This window comes from Poeciliopsis prolifica, unplaced genomic scaffold (assembly GCF_027474105.1).
Source record: "Poeciliopsis prolifica strain line A6 unplaced genomic scaffold, Auburn_PproV2 SCAFFOLD003, whole genome shotgun sequence".
NCBI classification, from domain to species: Eukaryota; Metazoa; Chordata; class Actinopteri; order Cyprinodontiformes; family Poeciliidae; genus Poeciliopsis; species Poeciliopsis prolifica.
Window position 1 is genome coordinate 11,262,542 of NW_026562378.1, and position 21,238 is coordinate 11,283,779.

Genomic DNA, 21,238 nt, shown 5'->3' on the forward strand with positions numbered 1-21,238 from the left:
ACCTATTAGTAATAGCTAAGACATTCATGCATGCCACTGTTTTGACCCATGTCCTGCTGTGTCACCTGTTGGGTTCAGGCAGGTAATAATCTGTCACCCATCTACATACAAGCAAGCTCCGGACGAAAAGCCAGGGCACTACCATCAAGTCATTGAGCTTTGAACATTTTAGATTATTTTATTTATTCATACTAATACGATTGTAAATGGCCTGGCTCCTTCTCCACTGTCTGATCTTGTGTATCTCATTCTATCATCTATAATTTCTGGCTGTTTCATCAAACTGTCATCTTTGGACTTGCTCCGAAGTTCATCTCAGTTATTTTTTTTGTTTCTGGATTTAGAATAAACCATATGGCTTCCTGGTGTATTTTTGTTATCAGCTTTCTTGAGACTAATCTGTCTCTGTATCTAACAGTGTACTGCAGTCATCTGGAGATCATTACCGGCAGTACAGTATCAGGATGTGGTAATTGCCTCTTATTCTGCTCGGTTTCTCTTTAGAGCTCACTCCAACATAACGCAGCGTATAAACAGTGTGACAGTCAGCTCATTATCTCAGATGATGATCTACAGAAATGGACACAAAGCTCGCTGATCTGCTTTGTGCAGCCAGTGATGAATATGAATGAACATGTGACAGCAGATGAGAAAAAAAGCAAATGAATATTGATGAAGACAGTTTCTCCTCCCTCCAACTGATGATGTGGGAACGTGGAGTGGAACCAATTCATCACCACAGAGACAGGACTCATGATTGGCAGGATGGCTTGTCGGTCTTTTCAAGTGTGACCAGTTTTGCAGTGAGGCTAGAGACTTTTTTGCTGCAGCAGAAAGCAACTTTATGAAAAGTTGCTGTAACTTCCCATAGATTTTATGAAGCACCTGTACCTGAGGAGTTTCTTTCAAAAAGACATTAGGAGCTGAACAGCAGAAGGGCTTTTTGAATGAGGGATTACATACAAAACAAGCGGTTTCATTTTTATCCTTATTTTACTGATTAAAACTCCTTAAAAGCTCAATGAGTTACACTAATGACACCTTGTGAGTGGAGCAGAGTTTTTCTATTATTACTTTCATTAAAGCAAGAATAAGACAAAAGCTATTGTTACTATTCTGGATCATTTTACCTGGAGCTTTCAGCGTTACTCACGAATCTACAATATTTAAATGAAATGCTTAACACATGTTTAAGCTTTGAGTGGTTCATTTCCAGGCTAATGCAGCTTCACTTGTACCGACACTTGAGGGATCATTTGCCGCTTCCTGACCTTGTTCTCCTCATTAAGCCCAGGGTTCCCCTTCCAGGGAAAGAACAGCACTCAATGCAGCATTTTAACTAGGATCTGTGGTTACAAGTGTGTAACCCATAATTCATAATAAGATTTAGTCAAAATTTAAATGTCTGCGTGGACAATAGTTGTTGAGAAAATCATGGTTATTTTTTTTAACAACAGAAAATGTGGTTGCTGGAGGACAAAACAGGTTTTAAAAGCTACTTTTAGATATATTTGTTTAGTAGTATTCACACCCCCACAGAACACGAACATGGCTAAATCACTGGTTTAAAATCAGGGTTAAAGGTGGAGGAGTCATGGTTTTGTTGAGACGTTAGACTCAGATAAAAGCTCCCAGGAGAACTATAAGATTTTAACAGGTTTATTGTAGAGACAAAGGTAATGAATGAGTTCTTGGCGAAAGAGACCCTGGGCACACATAATCAAGAAATCCTATTTGCATATGTAAATATGAGGATTTTCATTAATACTTTGCTGATCCACCTAAGAGCTCTCAATACTTAGGTAAATGTGATTCCTTGGTTTTATGTTTTAACACGTTTTCAAAACACTCAAAAGAAATGTTACACATTGTCATAACGATGTATTATGTGAAGAAATTTTTGAAAAAAATACAATTTAGAATAAGATTGTAACATGAAAATGTGAAAAGAGTGAAGCGCTATATGAATACTTTCTGTCCCTTTTTTCTGCCAGCAGTACCTGAAACTGATGAAGCCGTTCAATAACCAGGCAGAGGTATTTGTCCCTGCAGGCTTCCCCAGCACATCACCAATGCATATGAGATAAGACTGAATGAATTCAGTGACCTTTCATTTGGTTTGAGTTGAAATTTTGCAAAGAAATATTCATGCCTACATAGCTGCTGTCAATATCAGACTTCCATTTCAGCCACACATTTAATCTGCTATCAGGGTCAGATCAGGACCAGGTGTGACAGCTGTGGTGAGGAATTTGTGAAACATTTCCAAAGCAGCAGAGCAGCGCGGTCTAAATGACCCATACAAGACTGTCTAACCTGTTTCATAAATATAATATGTCAGCACTGTGCATGACATTACCCCTGGGGCACAGCTTGAGCAAAAGACACTCACAAATCCCTGCTGTCGCTGAAAAAAGAGAGTGGAATAATTGTGGGAAGAAAATCCTGAATCTACAAGCCTTTGTGGATATAATTAGCGGTTAATTTGTGGTCATCCAAAATAAAATGTTACATGATTATCTCTGAATGGGGGATAATCGGCTTACACAAACCCATCCAGAGGGCTTTTAGCCAGTCGAAGGTGCCATCTCCCTGAGGCCGCACATTTCTGTTCGTCTTTTGGATTCACCCACAATACAATGAATGCCTACAAAGGTTACTAGAACGTAGTATCCTAAATGTCATAAGTCAGCCTTTCTAATTTGTAAATGGTCTCTAAATGAGTTTACACCGATAACATATATTTTAAAGACAAACACATATCTCTTTTTCTGCTTCCAGAGTAGAACCATATGGGTCTTCTGTTACCGGTCACACAGCTCCGATAAGCTCCTATGGGCAAACACTGCCAGAAAATATAATAAAGAAAACACCGGATGGCTTATTTAGCCATCGTCACATTTAAAGGAGAAATGATGCTGTCACAGAGTAACATATTTGTCATCATTTCATAAAGTCACTTAAATTCATTCTGAGCCTCCACTGTTTACACTGTTCTGGCCTGCAGCAAAAACACAATCGTTTTTTCATGTTGCACTCACTGTGCAATAGAGATAACAAGCTATTCTCAGCTATTTTTATCAAATGGACATGGTTAAGAGGCACTTGGACACAATTTCTTGGGAGAGTACTGCAGGAACCTCAAAATGCACCTTTAAAATGTATCTGCTAAGCCTGTTGTGAGTCCTTTTAGATACAAGTTGCATTTTTTGGCAACACAACTGATGATAAATTAAATCAGAAGTTGCTGAGTACTTTTTAAAAACAGTTTTATTGCAGTTTTATGTTTGTGGATGAAAATATAGTTTATGTGGTTATGTTGAGCTACTCTCGCTTCTATCACGTTGTTTGCTAAAGCTAACTTTGTTGTTTTTTTTTTTCTCAGCTGGCATTATGTGCAACACAAGTGCTTTTTAGTTCAATTGATTATATTTTCAGATTATGCCAATGGTTGTATTCTGGTCTTTTTGCTGAAGTTTGAGGATGGGTTCCTCAACTGTTTTTATTTTCTCTCTCACACATGTATAGTCAAGGCGATGAACCTGAATATTTTAAGGCATAAATATTATATCTATTAGAGTTGCCAGATAGAAAAGTACTTGTTGTTAGGTTTTTTTATTTTATATTTTAAAAGAAACATGTCGTTTTTATGTTTAATAATTATTTTACTTGGAAAACTTATGTTTGGACCATTTGTTCTAGAAAGTTGCACAGTATCTGTGCAGTTTGAAACTCATACATCATTATTCTTATGTGGTTTTGTAAATAGTCACCTGAAACTTTATCAAATTTAAATTGTCATCCAACGTGTCTGTCTGTGTTTTTATGTTGATACTGTAAATATTTATTATTTGAAGTATGCTGAAAATGTTACTATCCTGGTGAAATGTGTGGTCATTCATTTCTAACAGGAAAAAGAGAATAGACAATTGTAAATCTGTTTTAGCTTGATTGAAAAACTGTTTAAGTTTGTGAAATGTGATGATTCAGATGAACTCGTTCTTAAAAAGCGTAATCATCTAGGACACAAACACTATCCTGAACGCTGATGACATGTTGAACTCTGCCCATCAAACCGCCTCGGTGTGGGACTTTATGTGGTTGGGACAGATGTCCACTTCCAGAGACAACGTCCCATCAGTCCCTGAGAAACCTCGCCAGGCTTTGGCTCACTCTGGTGCTCACACATTTCCAAATGTTTTCACTCAGAGGGGTCTGGCACCCATCCATGCTGGAGGTGGAGTTTTGTATTGCCTGGTGCAATGCTTCTCCCTCAGCTGTCTTCTATGTCCTATTGATGCCCTAAAGAGTCCAGGTTAGAGGTCAGCCCTTCAGGGGTGTCAGGGTCAAACTTTGGCTCATGAATATGGAGAAACACTGGGCTCAGGGGACCATCTGGTCGGCCCTTTTGGAAACCAAACAAATGATCCTGCTGAGAAGGGGCATATTAGTGTAGTTACTGTGGACTTCCCAGGCCTTAAACATGCCTCTGGCAGGACTTACTGGTTTTGTTTTTTGTTGCATACTTATGCAGAATGTGGATTAAACCAAAGTGAAACAAGAAAAACCAGACAAAGCTTCCATAAATTAATCACTGCGAAAATGATTTGTGTTCTTCTGGGTCAAAATGAATCTCATTATTTGTGATTTGTAATTTGTTCTTTTGCCTTTTGTGAACACTTTGTGTAGTTCTGGCGATTTTGCTTACTGCTTCAGGGATTTGATTTTCTAAGGATTGTCTGCAGCAAGGAAAGTAAGCATTGAACATTTTCATAACCTTTATTTTACCAGGTGAAATGTTGCAGAACTATTTGCCAAAAAATGTTGGCCTACAGAACTGTGCAGTTTAAGAGCTGCATGGTTGAAGACACTGAGAAATGCAGCTCTCTCTTGTTTCTCTCACTGCCACAGGTGACATGGAGTCCATGAAAGCAGAAATATCTGCCTAAAGATTAGAAAGAGATACTGTGATGGTTTGGACACCTGTCACATCCAACTGCACTGATAGAGGGAGAACAACAGAGCTTTGGCAGGTGTTCAATGGTTATGCTTGCATCAGTTTTTTTATTCTTTTGTTCTTCATTGCTAAGTGCTCTCAGCGCGCCAAGAATCAGCTATTCTTTTCCAAAATGTATTCCTGCCAGGTGTTTTACATTGTACGGAAGCCATCAGTGGTCTGCAATATCTCATTTGAATCTCTATTTTGGGATAATGATAGTTGTTCTCTGTTGATAATAAAATAATTGCTTGGGGACAATGCTCAAAGACGGATTACGCTCTAAAAAATTGCTTTTTGTCTTCTATTCAGTTTAATCCTTCACAATCACTTGTGTTTTGGGCTGATTCATCATCTTTTGCTCCCCACAGGGCTTTCTATGACTGTGCAGCAGGGTGCATTCAAGTTCAACTTGTGAAAAAAATATAAACTACACATAGTTTTATGCACTGCATGGAGTGTGGAAAAATACATCTGTAACGCAGCAATTTAATGGTGAGGTGGTGGTGGAAGTATTGTGCTTTTGTTCAGCAGACAGAGGAATGCTGGACAAACTAAATGGATAGGATGAGTGGAGTTAAATACAGGGAAGTTAGTTAAATCTTGTTAGTATCTCAAAAAAACTTGTTTCTAGAGAGAACAACAACTCTAAAGGTTCAGTCAGAGCTACCACAGTTTAGCAAAAGATGGTTTAATAAAGTTTTGACTTACAAAGCCGACTGCAAAGTCGTGCCACACTATTCAGATTTTTGTTTTAAAACTAATTAAAAACATATTTTTCCTTCCATCTTACAATAACCCAAAACACAGTTCAACACTATAAAGTATTACAGTGATATTGTGACACTTTAAAAAGAATTATGATGTATTAATATTTTTCAAAGACCCCTAAGAATTGCTGGTGATATATTTTAAATTGTTTGTCAGAATTTTTGCATTTGGCTGATGAAAGGCTGAAAATCAAGAAGCTTTTCTGTTGAGAGGCGGGTGAGAGCCTGGAGCTCTGCTGTCAAGAGGAGTGGCACTAAAGACTCAGAACATGAATAAATCACCACAGTTTGACCCATTTAAATACCAAATGGAACCATATTCTCCGCCAGGGAACGAGAGGGATGCATGAACAAACTGACTCATTTCCATTGGTTGACAGACTCAAATACGTCGCCTGGCATGAGTGCAGAGTTTTTGGCTCTGAGTCAAATAGCAGAAATGTGTCCCCAGTTACATTCTGATGTGGAAGGCAGTGGAGTGTGTGTGACAATACTTAATAACACTATAGTTCTGCTGACTAGGCCATATGGTATCTTAGATTATCTCATCTGACGTGATTGAATGGATGTCCTCCATTTGTTGTCTTTTACAACTTCACTGTGCCTCAGTATATAAAACTTTTCTCCTCCATATTGTTTTCATTGTGGAGTTACTCATATCAGCTAATGGAGGTTCCTGTTCATTTATCTCCTTTGTTACTTAACATGAGTTTAACGAGAATCTGAGTAACATTGCTGAAATAGTTTTCGACCTGCAGTTGCATAATAAAAGTCATTTAATAGTGCAATAATATTGGATATTTGGTATATCAGATCTATAGACTTTAATAAATGTTAATGTGACTGTGGGTTTGAGACAGATGGAAAAGAAAATTATTCAATTAGACAATAACAATATTTTAAAATACATATTTTTAAATTGAGTTTCTGTTTTATCTATAATCTACTGGTTAGATTTAGAGCTATGGTGTAAATGAAGTTTTGGATAGGGTTTGGAATAGACTAGTAATGGTTATGGTTCAGGAAAAAGCGTGGTTTAGATACGAAGCAGTTACTAAACTGAATAAAAGTCAATACAAAAGTCCTCACTTCCCATATATGTACAAGGATATGTGTGTGTGTGTGTGTACGTGTGTATGTGTGTGTGTGTGTATGGGTGGGTGTGTGTGTGTGTGTCAGCACGCAGTGGCTCTCTCTACCTTTAGTGTTCAGATACTTTCTGAGCTCCTGCTGCAGAGGCTCGACAGGAAACGGACACAGCTCCTCCACATGGACCAGCGGCACCTTCTGGCCGGCTGCTGACGTCTGCTTCAGCAGGGCGTGGTAATGAGACGCTAATGAGAATGAACCAGATATTTTTCAGAGAGCAGAGAAACGAAAGAGGACAGAAAAGATGGAGCTCTTGGAAAAACAGATCATGTGTTAAGTTTTGAGATTTCTTCAATGCAATATCGATATATCTGTTAACATTTCCTTAAAACCATGACCAAAATCACACATAAACAACTTTACAGCTGGTCTAAGTTGCTGTAGATAAATTTGGGTTCATTAAAAAAATAAATATGTTTTCATTCAAACTTGATGAGTTTGCCCTTTGATCTGCTGAGGCTGTGACATCAATTTGTGACATCACGCTTTTCTGCATTACATCACAACTCTGCATTCTTGAACATAAGTTCATCACAAGACACATTTAGTCAGTGAAGAGTTCAAACATTCCAGGCTTGTGTTCAAACAGACAAACTACGACGGAAATGGAGAAAAACTCAGAGATCTCGAGGAAAATGAATACACAGCTGGATAAGATAAATGATGATATGAATGATATAAGATTAATCTTGAAAGCTGGAAACATAATGGCTAGTGATGACGATGTAGTTCATGCAAGAATCTGGAGAGCAGCAGAGGACATTGATAAACTGCACCAGCTGGATATCACCTTGATGGACGAGAATTCAATTAGAAAAATTGAAGTATTACAGACATTAATTGAAGAGGGCAATTTAAGTTTAAATTTGAGACTCAATAGAGCACTGAAGGCCATGCAAAAATTCGAAAAGCTTGACAACCACATCAAAAATGTACAGAAAGCGGTAATGAAACTGATGAAAGATTCACATACAGAGAGAGAAAAGGAGATGGAAATGACCGAAAAACCACAATTGGATGAAGAAAAAGAGATGAAAATAGATAGAAAGCTGGACAAGTTAATTGATGGCATCTTTGAAATAAGATTCATTTTAAAAAATCAAAATAACATGTCAGCAGAAAATTTAGCGCAAGGGTTTGAAAATCGCCTTTCAGATGACGATTTTCATATGGAAAATATAAATTCAAGACTATGTAGAGCATTGTATGACATACACAAGCTGCAGCAACTGGACTCCAACTTGATTTGCATGGACAAAGACAAAATGAGAAAAATTGAAATACTTCACAAAATGTTGGAAGAGGCCAATGTAAGTTTAAAACTTAGAGTTGACAGAGGAATGGAAATTATAGACACAATGCTGCAGCTGGAAAGCCAGATAGAAAACTTAGGAAAAGGAGTTATGATAGTTAAGAAAGAGTTGCAGACAGCAAAACAGAAGGAGGTGAAAGAAAACCCCAAAAACTCAGAGATGGAAAAACAGAAGGAGGTGACGACGGAAATCAACGAGGCAGAAATGAAAGCAAATCAAGACAAGAAAAAAGAAACAAGCAAATTCCTAAAGCATGTGGCCATAGGAGTTGGAGCAGCTTTAGGGACAGGTTTACTAATTGCGGGCGGAATTTTGATCTGGAAAGCCTTTGCGAAGTAAACCTAAATGGGGCCTCCATCTTCACTATATTCAGAGAAAAGGCTATTTAAACCACACCAGTTTGACAGTCTTGTTTACGACCAACCAGGCATCCCGCACCAGGTGGGGGTGGGGGGGTCCAGGTACTTCCAGGGGCCCGGCTGGGTCCTTGGAACCGTACCCTGGAGCCCCACATACGAGATCCAGGACCTCTGTATTTTGAGGTTGGTCTTGGGGTATGCCCTGTTCCTCAGGTGCCAGGGAGCTGGCACCAGGCAGGGCGGGTCCAGGTACTCCCAGGGGCCCGGCTGGGCCCTTGGATCTGTACCCTGGAGCCCCACACACGAGATCCAGGACCTCTGTATTTTGAGGTTGGTCTTGGCTCCCTGGCCCTGTTCCTCGGGTGCCAGGGAGCTGGCACTAGGCAGGGCGGATCCAGGTACTCCCAGGGGCCCGGCTGGGCCCTTGGATCTGTACTGGAGCCCCACATACGAGATCCAGGACCTCTGTATTTTGAGCTTGGTCTTGGGGTACGCCCTGTTCCTCACGTGCCAGGGAGCTGGCACCAGGCAGGGCGGGTCCAGGTACTCCCAGGGGCCCGGCTGGGCCCTTGGATCTGTATCCTGGAGCCCCAAGTCCGAGCCATTGCCGCCTTAATTCACCAAGCTCATTCTCATTCATTAAGCAATGTGTCAAACCCTTCATGCAAGGGCTGGCATGAATGTAGACAGCCACTCTCTCCAGAGGAGCTGAATGCTGCCAGTCATCCCATTCTCAAGGCTGTTCAGAAGGATGCTTTTCCTGAAGAGTACACTTCTCTCCACGTCACGATGGAGCTTCACAGCTCAAGCTCCATCGTAACTCTTGACCCCTATATGGATGAAGGCCTCATAAAAGGTGGAGGTCGTCTCAAACATGCATCAAGGAAGGCAGTTCACAGAAAGTGTGGTAAGGCAAGCATAGCATTAATATGGTACAACAAACAGACCAGGGGGAGAAAATCTGTTTATCTGTCTTAGCCATGCTAACTAGCTTTAGCATTCGTGACAGGCTATATATATATATATATATATATATATATATATATATATATATATATATATATATATATATATGTTTTGTTTGGTGAGGAGCAGAAGTACGTGAAACTTTCTGACATAACATTTGATGCATTCGTGAAAGAAGGTTAGTGCATTAGTAAAATAATTAGATTGAACTCACTGACATGTTGTGAAATTAGTGGGGTTACTCTACTTATTTCAACCGAAAACATGTATCAGCTGTCAATGTTTTCATTTTCACTTGTTTTATATTTCTTTCTGCTTTAGTTTGAAATTTAACATTCCAGAAGGCAGACAGCAAGATCTGAAAGTATATGACCAGTCTGATACAGAAGTAGAAGAAATAGTGAATCAGTCACCTGGAACCTTTTGAATTATGTTGAGCAACAAAGAAGATCCTGGTAATCACTGTCAATTCACCAATGTATTTATATTTAATGTGGAAGCTGGCTGGGGAGCATTAGAGTTCTTCTAAATATGCTGTTGCTTTACTTTTTGCAGGTGCCATTCTATCATCATCATCTTCAGTCACATCTGATGACACTGTCATTCTGAATTTCATAATGTGTGACCAATCAGAAGAAGAAGCCACTGCTGAAGGAAGTCAACCGAAAAGGCCATGTCACAAATTATGAGGCGCAAGCGGCAAGTTACTATATTTAATTTAGCATTGTTTCAGTACTTTCTAGGTTTATTGGTTTAAGTTTTTAATATTTTCTTCTTTGAAATTGAAGTTGATTGAACAAATCCTGACAACAAAGCCTGGTGGTGAGCATATTATGCAAGAGTATGCAAGAACTAAATGCTTGACAGATGCAACCAGAAGACAGATGATAAACATCCTTAGAGCTGCAATGACAGAAGCACATGGGTAAGAATCATATATTTTAGCGTCCCGGTTGAATGGATGGTCTCTCAAACTGATGGTTCACAATGTTTATTGAATGCCTTTTTATTGTGAACACACCGTAAGAGCTACAGAACATACAAATAAAATACATTAATAACTCAAACAAGTGTTTGAGTTATTAATATCAAGTGTTGTTTTCACATTTTACTTTAACATATAAATTATTTTTCTTACATTCTGTAATTAAACCTTCTGTCATGAAATAAAAAGCAACATATTAACTATTAACGGTTAATTAACGAACATTCGTGCCGTATAATGGTAAAACACAACCGTCACAGCCAAAGCAAATTACACGTTTTACAGTAAAACTAAACATATATTTACATATTAAAAACTCACCTTGTTCCCCATCAACCAAGCGCCAACCAACTGACTGTCTATACCCTAATCTGAACCACTCCTTCATTTACTCCGACTTTACTCCGACCTGAGCGCTCTCTCTTTGCGTGATGACCAGCAGTTAATTGTCAGTTAATTGTCTAACGTTTGCGTCACACTTCAACACTCTTCCGTTTCAAACCCTTTCAAAATAAAAGCATAAATTCTTATGTTAACAAATACTCGTTTTTTAAATGAGGAAACACAAAATACTAATAAGGTCATTTACATACATGTAAAGAAACATTTTGGTTTTGAATTGCTTTTCATTATTCAAACATCAGTTTAGTGACTCATTGCTTGATCATGTATCAGATCATCCCCTCCTAAAAGCATCAGAGTGACGTATGCTCAGGGGATCGTTGCCCTATTTCCCTATCTACAGGACCCGTTTTCAAAACATGGAAATATATTAACCTTCAAAAATGTTTATGGAATGATAAGTTTGCTTGTATTTATTTACATAGGAGCATTAGTATGATCCAGAGAGCGGTTCAGGATACCTTGCATGGCGTTTAAAGACCATTCAAAGAAAAACCTCAGAGGAAAAGGTTGCCTCAAGTAGAACATCTCCCAAAAGTAAGTTTTCTGAACAGTGAGTATAGGTAAAGTAATGTAAAATCTGTGGCTGGGAGTTCTAAACTTTTGTTTTTAAGGTGGTGGACCAGGCCAGGGTCAATCCAGGGTTTTCACTGCTGACAAAGTGCTGTCAGATGAGGAAGTGGAAGCAGCTATAGCTGTTTTGAAACACTCTGCTGATGATGACACTGTCCGTGAGAAGATGAAGGCTACCTTCCATTACCGTCATTCAATGGTCAGTGATGAAAAGAAAGCATTGAACGTCTTCTCTGTCTTTCCACGATTTCTGGACACACCCGGACTGGTAAGACAGCTTTATGTCTGACATTACTAAAATATTCAGTGGCATCAATCATATGAGTTTGTACTGTATGTAACCTGTGTTTTACCAGTTTGAACCACAACTCTTTCTAAATTGTCATGTCCTTGGGGGGAAAAAAACACTTCACTTGCCTTGCCTGCTAGTGGTGTTCAGAAGACCTGGTGACACAAGGGGTGCGCATATGTTGTTGCTCTGCAGAAGAGCAGCATGCATGCAAATAACCTCTTTTTGTGACAGAGTCGTAATATTATGTCTTTAGAAGTTGAAACTGATTGTAGGAAACAAACCAGTTATTTTTAAAAGTAAAAATAAAGATGTAATAGTATTTTATGGGTTTAATTAAGTTTCAAATAGCTGTTTGTGGATTTCGTCCTTCATTATATCCGTGGCTAAAGTGAAAACAACAGTGCTTCAGCTGGGCAGTTGGGACATTACCTGTGATGTAAGCTAAATAGGATTTCAAATAAAATAGGTTAGCATAATTCATTTTGCCTTCTATCCAAAGGAGAGAGCACAGGAATAAAAAACTATTTTACTTTCTGTCCAGAGGATTTAGGTCGCACAGCAGTTCATGTTACACATAAGAAGATTGTAAATTGAACATTATGGCTTGTTTCCAACTGTTCCACATTGTCCCACTGTGTGTGTCTGTTCTTGTCAGATGAGCTCATTAATATCTTAAATTCATGTTTGCCTAGATGTGATGAGTGACAAGAACAGCGGCATTGGGAAGCAGGGAGGGTATTTCAGCTGAGGGGAGAAGGGGTGGAGGATCACAGGACGCCGGTACGAGTGAATTTGCTCTTTCTGTCTGTATTTCAGCAGAAAAGCTGACTCAGCCTCAGTCTCAGGGTCACCAGTGAAAAGGTTGTTTATTTGCAGGTCAAACAGAACCTGAGCAAGCTTGGTGACACCAACTGAGCCCAAAGCTCGCTGCACTGCTATCAGTGTTGGTGTCAGCTCCAGATACATTCATTACCCAACTGGTGGTGGAGGAAGAATCATCTGAGCTTTAAAGGCAACTGATTTTATTACAGCTTAAATTTACAACTGAAACACTGCAGCTACGGAAACCTAGAATGATTCATCCTTTTCGTCATAGAGTACATGTCAGAGTATCAGGGGCTGCTTGTTTAGAATTAGAGACTATCTGTTAAAAAAAAATAAAAAATAGCAAATCTAATTGGAGCAGGTTTGAATACATATACACATAACAAGGATCCTAAACATATTTTGTTCAGTTTTTAAGCTCAGATCAATTGACATTTGAATTGTTATTGACATGAGGAAGTGAAATGAGCAAGTTTTAACCTTTGTTGAATATTGGTTTATTGGTAATCTTTAATCATTAAAGCGAGGTGTATATTTTTAAATCACTTTCTTTTTCAGATGTGGATAAAACAAATCAAGAACATACACTCGTATGTGAACATTCCTTAATGAAAACTAAATATTTAATGGATGTCCTGATTTTTTTAGATGAGTGGAGATGTGACAGTAAGCTTAGGCTGTGCTTGGCTGCTTTTGGCACATTAGAGCCACTCTTGCAAAGACAGAACAATGTGTCTCCACACATTGAGGACAGAAGCAGGGCCGCGCTGTTTGTTTACTTAAAATCTGTTAATTATTCAAAAATAATGAGGCTCAGAAGGGTTGAAATGCTGCTGGACTGTGTCTCTTTGAAGACATGCCTGTATTGATCTAACCTAATGAAGGTTTTTTTTTTCTTCTTCTTTTAAGAAAATCCCAAATGTGTGCCAATTAGTCTGCTGGATCCTGAGTTTGCAATGAGCTCAAACGTGATGCTGCGTTGCGGACTTCAAAGGAATCACCTGCTGATTGACCCCTAAACACGACATCAGTGTTGACTTGGAGGACATCTGAATGCGTCTCTGTTCGTTTTATGACAGAAGAGTCAAACATGTGAAGATTGGCCACTCGGCGAAGCACTTTCATGTATAAGTTTCCCCGTTCTTGACATCATCTTCCTCGTCCTCCTCCAAAATCATCTTGATTTAGAAGTGCTAATGGACGCCCTCTCTCCTCTTGCTCTTTCACTCTTCATCTATTAGCATTATGCTAAGCCTGGAAATGGATCTAAATTATCCCATTCACCACAAGAGTTGAAACACTCTGCAGCATTTCTCCTCAGTCAGAGAGCCTCTGTTGTACTGTGCAACATTTATGCAAAGAACCCAATCTGACATCTGCAATTAATAATGCATTCTCCATATGTAATGGAAGTGATTAATTATAAAAACCCTCTTTTAATCTTCCAAACAAACAAGGCTATATAAAAAAAAAAAAAAAATTCCCTTCTCACCCACCGCGGGTGGTTATTATCCTCTGAGCTCGGGTCCTCTACCAGAGGCCTGGGAGCTTGAGGGTTCTGCGCAGTATCTTGGCTGTGCCAAGGACTGCACATTTCTGGACTGAGATGTCTGATGTTGTTCCTGGGATCTGTTGTAGCCACTGCTCCAGTTTGGGGGTTACTGCCCCGAGGGCCCCGATGACCACAGGCACCACTGTGGTCTTCACCTTCCAGGCCCTCTCCAGTTCCTCCCTGAGGCCCTGGTATTTCTCTAGTTTCTCGTGCTCCTTTTTCCTGATGTTGCAATCACTTGGTATTGCTACATCTACCACAACGGCTTTCCTCTGATGTTTATCCACTACGACAATGTCTGGTTGGTTCGCCATTACCATTTTGTCTGTCTGGATCTGGAAGTCCCACAGGATCTTAGCTCTGGCGTTCTCCACCACCTTTGGGGGTGTTTCCACTTTGATCTTGGGGTTTCCAGTCATATTCTGCACAGATGTTTCTGTACACTATGCCTGCCACTTGGTTATGTCGCTCCATGTACGCTTTCCCTGCAAGTATCTTGCACCCTGCTGTGATGTGCTGGACTGTCTCAGGGGCCTCCTTGCACAACCTACACCTTGGGTCTTGTCTGGTGTGGTAGATCTGGGCCTCTATTGCTCTGGTGTTTAGGGCCTGTTCCTGGGCTGCCAGGATGAGGGCCTCTGTGCTGTCCTTGAGTCCAGCGTTTTCCAGCCATTGGTAGGATTTACTGATATCAGCCACTTGGGTTATTTGCTGGTGGTACATCCCATGTAGGGGTTTGTCCTCCCATGATGGTATCTCTGGCACCTCAACCTCCGTTCCCTGTTGTCTGAGACATTCACTGAGCACATTGTCTGTTGAGGCTTTGTCTCTGATGTATTTATGGATCTTAGTTGTTTCGTCCTGGACAGTGGTTCTCACACTCACTAGTCCTCTGCCTCCTTCCTTGCGGCTCGTGTACAGTCTCAGGGTGCTGGATTTGGGATGGAACCCTCCATGCATTGTTAGTAGCTTTCTGGTCTTAATATCTGTGGCTTTTATCTCCTCCTTTGGCCAGCTAATTATTCCAGCAGTATCTGATTGCTGGCAAGGCATAGCTGTTTATCGCACGGATTTTGTTCTTGCCATTGAGCTGGCTTCTCAGGACTTGCCTTATTCGTTGGAGGTATTTAGCTGTGGCTCCTTTCCTTGTGACCTCATCGAGGTTGCCATTTGTTTGTGTATACCTAGGTACTTGTAACTGTCCTCTATGTCTGCTATTGTTCCTTCTGGGAGTGAGACCCCCTTCTGTGTGGATGACCTTCCCCCTCTTTGTGACCAGCCGACCACATTTCTCTAGTCCGAATGACATCCCAATGTCAGTGCTGTAGATCCTGGTGGTGTGGATCAGTGAGTCGATGTCTCGCTCACACTTGGCGTACAGCTTGATGTCATCCATGTAGAGTAGGTGACTGATATTGGCCCATTTTTGAGTCTGTATCCGTAGCCAGTCTTGTTGATAACTGGCGGAGGGGGCTAGGCCTATGCAGAACAGTAGCCGGGACAGAGCATCTCCTTGGTATATGCCACATTTGATGGACACTTGTGCAAGTGGTTTGCAGTTGGCTTCAAGGGTGTTTTCCACAGCCTCATCGAGTTTGCAATGAAGGCTCTCAGAGTCCTGTTGATGTTATACATCTCTAAGCATTCAATGATCCAAGTATGCGGCATTGAGTCATAGGCTTTCTTGTAATCAATCCAAGCCATGCACAGGTGGTGTGTCGGGTTTTGCAGTCTCGGGCAACTGTGCGGTCTACGAGGAGTTGGTGTTTGGCTCCTCTGCTATTTACACCGATACCCTTCTGTGCCGTGCTCATGTGTTTATCCATGTGTTTGCTTATCTTGGCCGCTATGATGCCTGACATGAGCTTCCAGGTTGTGGAGAGGCAGGTTATTGGTCGGTAGTTGGGTGGGACTGGACCCTTTGATGGATCCTTCTGGATTAGGATTGTCCGCCCTTCAGTTAACCATTCAGGGTGAGTCCCACTTTGTAGCAGCTGGTTCATTTGGGCTGCCATTCGCTCATGGAGAGCAGTGAGTTTCTTTAGCCAGTAGGCATGGATCATGTCAGGCCCTGGTGTTGTCCAGTTTTTCATACCTGAGACTCTTTCTTGGACATCTGTCACAGTGATGGTTACCGGGGCTTGCTCAGGAGGTTGCTGTGGTCCTCTCGTAGAGAGATCAGCCACTGTGCATTGCTGTTGTGGGACGCCTCCCTTTCCCATATGCCTTTCCAGTATTGTTCCGTCTCCAGCCTTGGTGGGTCTGCTCTGTTGTTATTGTTACCCTGCCATTGAGAGTACACCTTAGCTGGTTGAGTGGAGAAGAGCCGGTTTAATCCTTCTGGATTCATTCTCCCTTGTGTATCTCTTTAGGCGGCTGGACAAGGCTTGGAGCCTCTGTTTGGCAGTCTCGAGTGCTTCAGGTATGGGCATCTGCCTGTACTTTCTGGGTACTGGTCTTTTCATTGTACCCTTGTGGAGCTCTGACAGTTGGCTCACTTCCCTCCTTGTTACCTTGATTTTAGCCTCTAACCGTCTTTTCCATGGTGGGTATTGGGTCTCATGGTTGCTCTTATAGCCAAGTATCTCAAGGATCACTGATGCTGAGTTGTAGATCAGCTCATTGGTTTCTGTTATGGTGTTGGTAGGATCGTTCTCATGCTGCATTCACATTCTCAATGAGACTTCAGATGGTACTTCACTCAGCCGTTGTAATTGGCGCCGGGGAGGCCTGGTTGTCATTCGGGTCATGATTCTCTCTCTCAGGTCAGCAGCTGTCTCGTTCAGCTCTGTTTCGCTCATTGGGCCGTGTATCCCTCACTGGGTGGGGACTTGTAGTTAAGTCCCCACAGTCCTGACATCCGGGTTCCTCCCTTTTGCCGTAGCATTTGTGTTGTATCTCGTCAATCTCAAGTTGTGATAGCAGTTGCCGTTTGCGGATGTTGGAACACTGAGCTACTAGTTGTTTAGCGCTTAGTGTTGAATGGGGATGTCGAAGTAACCATTCCTTCCCCAGTCTTTGCATGTAACCTCTCTCACTAGGGTTACTTGAGTAGTAGCATTCCAACAGATCCACATTTTCATCTCTCGCCCATTTCCGTCTTGTTCCAGTAGCCCATTTGTCATCAAGGTGCTCTGGTTCCCCAACACCTGACGCAGACCTTGTTTATATATATATATATATATATATATATATATATATATATATATATATATATATATATATATATATATATATAATATATATATATATATATATACATATAGGGTGGGATAACCCAACAAGAAGAGACAAAATGTGTCTTTTTTTTTCTTGCAAATGTAGACAAAAAAATATTGCACAGCCCCCTCCTCAATTAACCAGCCTGGTGGAGCAGCCCGGAGCAAACTGGTTTCCAACTGGGTGTGGCAAAAGAGGGGGAAAAAATTCCATCACTCTTCGTTTTTTCTCCTAAGCAAAATCCATTCCCCTCTTGTTATGTGTGTTTACCCTCTGCGATTTTTCTCCCCAGTTACACAGGCAGCAGTTTCTCTTTTGAATGAATGAATGTTTACTTATTTTTGAACAAAATTTTGAACAACGAAGGAGGGAAAGAAAGAAAAACAAAAAGAGACAGAGAGAGAGAGAGAGAGAGAGAGAAAACAAGATGTATAAAAAGTCAGTTTGACAGTTCAATAGTAATATTAGGATGTAAGGATGAAGTGTTTTTGTAGTTTGATTCTGACAAGTTCTCAGCTTTCTGACTACAAAAAAAAGCAGCATTTCTTTGAAAAGCTGTGATGTTTTTAAGCTGAAGGACTGGAAGTGGCAGAATATGTAAGAAAAAAAAACCCTGAAGTGGTTCAAACAAGAAAAGGTGCTGGTTGAAGCGCTTTCATTCAGACAGCTGCTTCAGCTCTCTTAACTCTTATCTCTTTTGAAAACATCTGAAAAAGGCACCTGGGATCTAAATAGAGACTCAAGGCCAAAAATGTTTTGGAGTATTACATTCTTTTTCTGCTGAATGCTCCTATCTTTGCTTCTCGTATCAGTGAAAAGCTGCTGGCCCTCAGACTCTCACGGAGCATGAAGCCAACAAAGAGCAGTTGTCTTTGTTCAGCTGGTGCAGGAGAGAGGGGGGAGCGAGCAGGGAGGCAGAAGGATGGAGGATGGGGAGGTTTTCCTTCTCCAGAATGAACATGTGAAGCTAAAAAGATCATTTTTTTCCCCTGCAGTGATCACACGGTGAAAGTCACATTTTTCGGTTCTCCCTGTATTGTCAGACAAAGCCGAGCATGTTTTCAACCCAGACGAGAGAGACTCTGATGGATTTATTGACTGGCTGGTGGAAACAGAAAACAAAAAGCAAAGAACTTAAGAACCTGTGGAAGTGCAACACATTCTTCAATCGCCGATAAATATCCTTCGTTTTGATTGTTGTATAGGAATAAAACAGGTTTTACTTTAAATATACTAGAATGTCGCCAAATCTGTGTCCGTTTACGATCTCAATAAAGTTCAGATGTGGTATTTGTGTGGGTTTATGGACAATTGGTTCAAACCCAAACACTCATTATCTTCAAGCGTTGCCAATTTGCAAGCCATCTGAACAAAACAGCTTCATCAGTAACAGCCTATAAAAATCTTTGTAATGAACTGCAGCGACCATCATCTCCAAAGAGACAAGACGCTCGCCTCAGCACTGCAGAAGCACTGACCCTCTCACTGTCAGGGGTTCAGTTATGTTCTTTAATCTGACTTATGTTTATGGGACATAATTATAATCATAGTCATATATCAAACGTAGAGCATTGTTTACATTCATTCATATACGTTTGTTAAAAAAAAAAAAAAAACTTAAATCTCCCATAGCTCAAAGCTCTCCCTCTGGAGCATCAGGTAAGATGCTAACAGAGCCACTCACAGCTGAGCCAACAGCAACCTCCTGCTACTGTCGATGTGAAAGTGCAAGTGTCTACTGAAAGACGGTGGCAAGAAACATTTCGCCGACGTTATTTCAACCAAAGCAGGTGTCAGTAGCTCAGAAAGTAGAAGATCGTAGTTTTTTTCTTCGGTCGTTTTCTCAGAAGCCAGTGAGGGCCTGATTTGAGCAAACCTCCAAAAGATGTTTGGAAAACAAGGAGCAAGAGCAACAGGTCAGTAAGTAGTGAGAAGACGCTCATTCTCAACAGCTATGGAGGAAACCCAGAGAGAGCAAACTCTCTCTCTGGGTTTCCTCTGATGAGCTACAGCTGAGGATAATCAAGCCTGCCAGCTGCACCTGCTGATGAGCAGAAAACAAGCACAGACACGCTCTGCTCTGCACACAGACCAGCAGAAATGACACGGCCATTTCTGAGTTGACACGTGGAGCCGGACAAAAAATAAATAAATCTGCTGCAGTTCTAACTCGTCTTCAGTCTTTTGCAGCCTTCCAGAATTACAGTGTATTCAGATCCATTATCTCATCAGCTTTAACCAGCTTTCCTGTGCTGCTAAAGAAACACATTCCCACAGGATGATACTGCCACCGCCATGTTCCACAAAAGGAATTGTGTTCAGGGTTAGTTTTTCACCATTTTGAGTCCTAAGAATAGCTTCTAGCAAGCTTTTTTCAACGATCATACCACCAAGAAGTAAATGATCTCTACCACTCTTTCACTATGGTGACTTAGTTGCTTCTCAGATTATTGCTGCACTCATCCTGTTAGATCAAGTAGACAGTCAGGTCTTTGCAGATTTCCAGTTGTGGATAGAGATTTAACAATGAGCCACACTGACAGCATGCGCTATTGTTTTCTAAGCTATCAATGCTTTAAAGCTCTTCACAACTTCATCCCTGACCTGTGCTCACTGAAGATTATCTCATGCCACTCATCTCAGATTGTTAAATGTTATAAGGCCTTTCACCAAAAAAAACTCCACACCAAAGCCTTCTCCTAAACACTGGATGTAAGCAATTAAATATAAAGCTCCCTCCATAAAATTTACTGGAGCGTATTATGCAAAATTTATGATAATACTGAAAGATGCTGAGCCAGCTGAGCTTCTCAGACAGCTTTCATTTGTATCAGAGTGCATCAGATTGTCTGTGTCCAACGCCTGTCTAACATTTCATCAGTTCTGCAGATTAGGCAGCATGAACTGTGCCAAACACGGACTCAGATTAGTGCGCGGGAACGCGTGTGGTTGCTGTGTGGAGTGTGGCGCCATGCGGACTCTGTCAACAGTGTTGTTGTTGTCGGCAGCGTTGGCAGAAGGTGCTGCTTGCTGGGTTATAACGGTGTAATTGTGATGTACAACGAGGTTGCAAATGTGCTCCGTGTTTGCGCCGCAGTCGTCTGTTCCGCTTGCACCAAGCTGCCAATTTGATCAAGAGCATTTAATTGGCATCTTCTGGATCTACTTTAATCCCGGCAAGTCAAACTCGAGCATGTGCTGCGAATAAACTGTGGGTGAACTCAGACGGAGACTTTCTGCTGAAAAGGCGGAGGAAGGCGTTCATCGGTTCAGCTGCTGCAGAGAGAAGAGAGTCTCAGTGCGTCTTTATCTACTTTTAACTGTGTGGTGTATTTTCATCCCACCATTCATCTTCTCGCTTCGTGCTTTACATTCCACGCTGGCCAAAAAAAAAAATAATGATAATAAATAAATAAATAAACAAAGCACCGTGACTCTTCAGCAGAGCCGGACGCAGCGCCACAACGCAAAGGCTTGCAGAAGGTAAAGCGGAGGGCACACGTTTCTTCGCTCACTTGTTTTCCCCAGATGGCCATGTGGAAGGAGCTGTGTGATCAGAAATCTAATAAACCGGTGCGGATGTGCTGCATCGCCTCTCTGAGAGGGAGGAGTTGCCACGGCAACCACACCACAAGAGCTGCAGGTTAATGATGGGAAATTATGATTTTTATTTTCCTGCTGGAACACACACGCACACACACACACACTCCCATCCTATACCATATATACCAACCCACATGCACACGCACACGTGAATGCTGAATCAACTGTATAAGGTCTTTGCTGTGGTCAAATTATAGCAGGCCCACCCTGCAGTTTTACTAAGATGTGACTAAA

General features: G+C 41.1%; 1 protein-coding gene and 1 long non-coding RNA gene across 2 annotated transcripts; both read left to right on the top strand.

Moving 5' to 3' along the window:
* Positions 1-7,473: 7,473 nt before the first annotated feature.
* On the top strand, positions 7,474-10,246 carry LOC129354274 (uncharacterized). Its single transcript, XM_055023777.1, has 3 exons — positions 7,474-9,494; positions 9,875-10,008; positions 10,109-10,246. Exon 1 carries the CDS (start codon positions 7,521-7,523, stop codon positions 8,565-8,567), a length of 1,047 nt encoding a protein of 348 aa, XP_054879752.1. The 5' UTR covers positions 7,474-7,520; the 3' UTR covers positions 8,568-9,494; positions 9,875-10,008; positions 10,109-10,246.
* Positions 10,247-10,346: 100 nt separating this feature from the next.
* LOC129354302 (uncharacterized) lies at positions 10,347-14,079 on the top strand. The gene is made up of 4 exons (XR_008605139.1): positions 10,347-10,478; positions 11,366-11,477; positions 11,555-11,781; positions 13,540-14,079. It is a non-coding gene; the product is annotated as an uncharacterized LOC129354302 (long non-coding RNA).
* Positions 14,080-21,238: the final 7,159 nt, after the last annotated feature.

Bases quoted from the DNA above. Each gene is read 5' to 3' on its own strand.
- LOC129354274 (XM_055023777.1), top strand. From the start codon at position 7,521: ATGGAGAAAAACTCAGAGATCTCGAGGAAAATGAATACACAGCTGGAT.